At 53.7% G+C, this 5,515-nt stretch overlaps 1 protein-coding gene across 1 annotated transcript in view; it reads right to left on the bottom strand.

Annotated features, from left to right (window-relative positions):
• Window positions 1-1,005: 1,005 nt before the first annotated feature.
• JAKMIP1 (janus kinase and microtubule interacting protein 1) overlaps window positions 1,006-5,515 on the bottom strand; it is a 99,708-nt gene continuing 95,198 nt past the window's right edge. Inside the window, exons 21-22 of the mRNA XM_077750405.1 lie at window positions 4,823-4,888; window positions 1,006-1,056 (exon numbers count right to left, since the gene is read on the bottom strand). Coding sequence (XP_077606531.1) covers window positions 1,006-1,056; window positions 4,823-4,888 — 117 coding nt within the window. The remainder of the gene's footprint in view (window positions 1,057-4,822; window positions 4,889-5,515) is intronic.

Below are 5,515 nucleotides of genomic sequence, written 5' to 3'. Positions count from 1 at the left end.
TGATGTCCTGTCTTCCAGGACCTACCCCCACCGTCGCCCGGGATAGCCCCACTCCCCATCTGATGAGACCTGGGATGGTTCCTCCACGCACTGCGCAAACACAGCATGAACATGGACCACATGCCAAGCATGGCCCTAGACCTGGGGACACGGAAGGTCCCAGGCAAAGCCCTGGTATGCAGGGGAGAGGCTCAGGGTTTCCTTCAGAACATCAGGCAGGGAGGGATGCAGCAACAGAGCGCGGCCTGGGGGGCAGGGCAGCTGGCGGGCACTGAGGACACCCCCGGGGCTCACAGCGCTCTCAGCCTGGGCTAGATTCAGGGACAGGCCCTCGAGGCCCTGGCAGACCCCCCACCTGGTGGGGGAAGGACATGGGTGTCCACGCAGGAACTCCGAGGGAGATCTGGGCCCCGGGGACACGCAGGGCAGAGCAGGACCACCCGCCCGGAGGGCTTCCATCCAAGATCCCCGAGCACAGCAGAGCGTCAAAACCAGGCAGGGAGGGGCAGGGGAGGGGCGGGGAGCTGGGGCTCTTCACACAGGCTTCCTGGGTATTTTGTACGCAGGTCATGGACTTCCCCATCCGTCTCCTGCTCCTGAAGACCCCTGACCCCAGAAGCTATGGTCTGGTCCTCAGGCGACAGAGAGTACCAGAAAGCAAAGCCACAATAAATGCTTTGGAAAAAACCACAAGCACACCCCCCACTTCTGAAGATGAAATACAACAAGGCAACCATGAGGCCCCACTGCTCCTTCTCCACAAAGAGCTCTCTGAACCTCCCTCCCAGGGGATGGGACTCGCCACCTAACCCCTGGGTGCCCCCCCCTTCCCCGGGGAGCCAGAGAGCCGAGGAATCTGCCACTGGCCACCTCCCACAGAACCTCATTGCCCAATGAATGTGATGGTCAGAAATGGGAGAAATTCTCCTTTTCAGAAAAATCATCATTCTTTTAATCAGTGAAATCGAAAGGATACCAACCCGAGTTCTTTGCTCACTGACGTCATCAAGGCCACAGAATGAATGCTAGTGAGAAAAACAAAAAAAGGAACAAAAACTATAAAATAAGACCAAAAGAAAATGAGAGGGGGGGGAAAAAGAAAAGAAAAAAAGATGTAAGATATGTGGTATGGGATTCAGTGACACATTTCCAAGAACTCATGCACCGGGGTCCGGTTAGGTAGGAGCGATAGGAAGTGAGCTTCAGAAGCTGACCTCACTGGGACCCCACCCTCTGGAAGTCCTTGGTGCCCCCCAGCTTTGCTCCCCAACATCCAGCCAGTTCAGACAGACCAGGAGGCTTTGGGTGAGGACGTGTGGCTTTCATCAGCCCAGGACACTTTCTAAATGGAGGAAGGACCTTTGGATGGTCATGGTCGGTGCCTCCCACCAAACACCAGACATGGCGGACATGCAATGATCAGGGGTTTCCACCCAGGGTACCAGGTCACCCAGACCAACCAGCCAATAAGCAGAAGCCCTCCCCCGACACCATCCCTGCCCAGTCTCCTAAGAGATCATTATTTAAAATCTTGTGTGCCATCCACTGAGTCTGCTTTAAAAAGAAAAAAAATTGGGGCGCCTGTGTGGCTCAGTCAGCTGAGTGTCTGACTTTGGCTCAGGTCAGGACTTCACAGCCCACGAGTTTGGGCCCCGCGTTCGGCTCTGTGCTGACAGCTCAGAGCCTGCAGCTGCTTTAGATTCTGGGTCTTCCTCTCTCTCTGCTCCTTACCTGCTCACACTCTGTGTCTCTCTCCTTCAAAAATAAATCAATGTTTTTTAAAAAGAAAAGAAAAAGAAAAAAACTAGCAGGAAACCAAATGGCCTTAGAGAAAGGAAAATGTATACAGGTCAGTTTGAAAGTAGACTTCTCTTTCTTCATCCATGACTTGATTTGCTCATTAGGAAGAACCTACCAGAGCATCATCTGGGGGTTTTGAAAATCGTTCTTTCGCTTCCCCCATAAAAACAAGGTAATAGTGCCCCTAAATTATCTACTGAAAAAAAATGAAAGTCCAAACAGGCAGCCACTAAGTTTCATACAAGTTGTAGAATCACTAGAAGTTGGAGCTGGACGGGACCTATAGAGTCACCCAGCTCTCATCTTCTCTCTCTTTTTTTAAATGTTTGTTTATTTTTCTGGGAGCGGAAGCGGGGGAGGGGCAAGGAGAGGGGACAGAGGATCTGGAGCCGTCTTTGCGCTGACAGCAGTGAGCCCTACATGGGGCTCGAACTCAGGACCGTGAGATCACGACTTGAGCTGAAGTCGGAGGCTCAACGGACTGAGCCACCCAGGTGCCCTTCCAGCTCTCATTTGCTACATGGGGACACTGAGGCCCAGGGAGGGAGAAGGGCCTGTCAGGACCATCCAGGGGGGTGTGGCTGGGAAGGGTTCCTGGCCACTGACACGAGCCACCGATATCGTGGCTGGAGTCACTTTCCAGGAGCGCCCACGGCAACACCACGCCGGCTCGCGTGCAGGTCTGGGAGCCCACCTGCTCTGTGTGCCAGCCTCGGCGACTCCTTTCTGGAACCAAACGAGACAGACCAACCCGCACACGTTTGCTTTGAGAAGAGAGTAAAAAAGAGGCAGAAAGGGGGTTCGAACACTGCCTCCTTCTAACCAAAAATGCAGCCGGCGTTATTTTATGGGTGTGCCCATCCCGCCTTTTAAAACTTTAACCAGCAAAACAACGGTGGCACGTTTCAGGTCCTTTTGCTGTCATGTCTTGCTCTGTGACCCATTTTGCCGACTCAAGTCCTAAAGCCAAGCTGAGGGGCTGAGACGTACAAACAGCATTGGTGATGAACCGACCACAGAAGATGGGGTGTGCAGATGAGAGCCCCCAGGCCGGGCAGGAGGGCTAAATCCCCCAGGGCACCAAGGTGCACCTGCCTGCAAACCCGGCTACGCCCAGGACATTCTTGGGTCGCATTATACAAAAGATCGCCTTGGGACCTCCAAATGGCCCCAGGAGGTCGCAGGGTGGGCATCTGGAAAGGGGAGACACTAGGAACCCGCTTAAATCCGAATCCCAGTGGTGGGGTTTGGAGATCCGGCCCCAACCCCTGTGCGTGAGTGCCAGACGCAACCCCCTGCTGCGTCCCTGGAGGACACCGCCGGTTGTGCGGGCCTGAGGGGAAGACGCAGGAAGGTGAGTCCGCTTCCCTGGAGGGAAAGGAGAGGAAGCTTCTAAAACTGGCTTAGCTGTCTCACATTCAGGTCCTTCATCAATTTTGAGTTTATTTTTGTGTGTGGTGTGAGAAAGTGGTCTAGTTTCATTCTTTTGCACGTTGCTGTCCAGTCTTCCCAGCACCGTCTGTTAAAGAGGCTGCCTTTTTTCCATTGGATGCTCTTCCCCGCTTTGTCAAAGATTAACTGGCCATACACTTGTGGGTCCAGTTCTGGGTTCTCTATTCTATTCCATTGGTCTATGCATCTGTTTTTGTGCCAATACCATACTGTCTTGATGATGACAGCTTTGTAGTAGAGGCTAAAGTCAGGGATGGTGATGCCTCCCATTTTGGTTTTCTTCTTCAATATTACTTTGGCTATTTCAGGTCTNAAACCAACTTGACAATAAACTATTTAAGGAAAAAAAAATAAAAATAAAACTGGCTTAGCATCTGTAGATCTGCTCTGTCTCTTTGGACCCACTGTGTTTGATTCCCTTCAGACAGAGAGGGGCTGTCATCCCATTTTTAGATATCTGCCTTGAAATCTGCTCTCCAGTGACTTCCGTGACTGTGGCCCTGCTTTGTCCACGGTTGGGGGTGGAGGTGAGCCGGCTTCCTGTCTCCTAGGACCCGCCTCAGACACCTGAAGCCCACAAATGCCCTTTCTCCCTCCTCTTCCTCGGGGCGACTGCACATGAGCCTTCGAGATTCAGAAGGGGATCCCTCCTCATTGTCCCCGATGACCTCCGGACGGGGATAGAAACTTTATGTGGCTCCCACACGTGGGCTTACCTCTGTGGCACTCAATGTATAATTACAGGTTTTGCTCTACTTGTCTATCAGCCATTTGGCAAATATGTGAGGTCGCCCCATTCCATGGCAAGAACGGTTTCGGATGAAGTGATGAATACAGGGTGGTCCCTGAGCTCAAGAAATCCCTGGTCACTGGGTGGACGTGCAGGAGGTGGTGAGGGCATGACAGAGGTGCCCACACAGCCGTGAGGAGCACTCGCTTGTCCGCCTGGCCCAGCAGGGAGTGCTGGAGGGGCCCGGGGGGTGGCTGTGGCACTTCCCAGCTGTGGGACCGGGGTCCAGTGTCCGAATCTATCTCAGGCCCAGAGAGACAATGGGGCCAGATGTCCCCATGGGACAGGCCAGCCTTGCTTCCCTCTGGGAGGGGAGAGACTTCCAAGAACACACAACTCGGTTTTGGCGCACTGAAATCCTCAAAGGGAAGGGGTCGGAGGGACGTAAGCAAGGTCCTTGCTGGGGATGTCACCAGCCTGGTCAACTCAGCCTGGCTTATCAATCCAGAGACGGCCACTTTGTCCTTCCCAGTAAACTAGCATCAGATGGGTTCAGCAGGTTTTTGTGTTTTTTGGGGGGGATGCATCCACCCTACTCTGTCTGCACACACTAAGTTGCTCCCAATTTAGAAAAGTTGCACTTTTCTTCCCTGGAAAAGCATTTGAAGGAGCCACTTATTTTGGTGGATGTGCCATCTGTGGGGCACGGGGTCGAGAAGGGGGGTGGGAGGAACAGCCTACTCCCTTGCATTGCAAAACCAGAGCACAGAAGGACGGTGATCTGTCACAGAGGGAAGCCTGGGGGTGGGGGGAGGGAGAGGGTCTGAGCCCCCCACTTACCTTTTCCTCAAGCTCCTTCAGGTGTCTCTTCTGGACCTCCAGCTTACCCTCCAATTCTCGGATTCTCTGAAACACATTACCTCATGCATCAGAAAAAGTACACTTTCCAGGGTCAAGATTTACTCTTTACTCTTTATGACAGCGTGGCGGACAAGCGGAGAGGCGTGCAGATACAAGCGGGCGGCTTGACTGGCTCATCTACGGGTGCAGACCTGTATCCCCAGCACCCGCATCAAGATAGAGGGGCTCCCTGGCACCAGGAGGCCCCCTCGGGCCTCCGACCTCCATCACTGAGGACTGATTTTGCTTGTTCTGAAGACGCTCGGAATTGGGATTACACAGCGCGCACTCTTAAGATAGGATCTCTTTAAAATGGAAACATCAACGCCTGGACCGCGACTTGAGGCGCCCTGTAGCGGCTCATAAAGAGTGTGGATTTGAAGCAGCATCGAATGATGTACGTATGCATGATTCCGTAGCCAGAGCCGGGCACCTGGGGCAGAAGGAGCAGCGGCCCCGCTAACGCATGCACCCCAGCCTCTTAGAAGCCCGCTTAGCACCAAGTTCAAGTATGACCAACCAGCCCGGCTTGCCCAGGACATACTGGTTTTGCCGCTGAAAGTCTGGGGTCCCGGGAAACTGGACCAGCTGGTCACTCTGCCTCGGGCTGTGTCTGCCACGTGTCCTTGGGGC

This window comes from Crocuta crocuta, unplaced genomic scaffold, assembly GCF_008692635.1.
Source record: "Crocuta crocuta isolate KB4526 unplaced genomic scaffold, BGI_CrCroc_1.0 scaffold179, whole genome shotgun sequence".
In the NCBI taxonomy this organism is placed as follows: Eukaryota; Metazoa; Chordata; class Mammalia; order Carnivora; family Hyaenidae; genus Crocuta; species Crocuta crocuta.
Note: the sequence above shows the minus strand (reverse complement) of the source record. Positions and strands in the feature narration are given on the sequence as shown.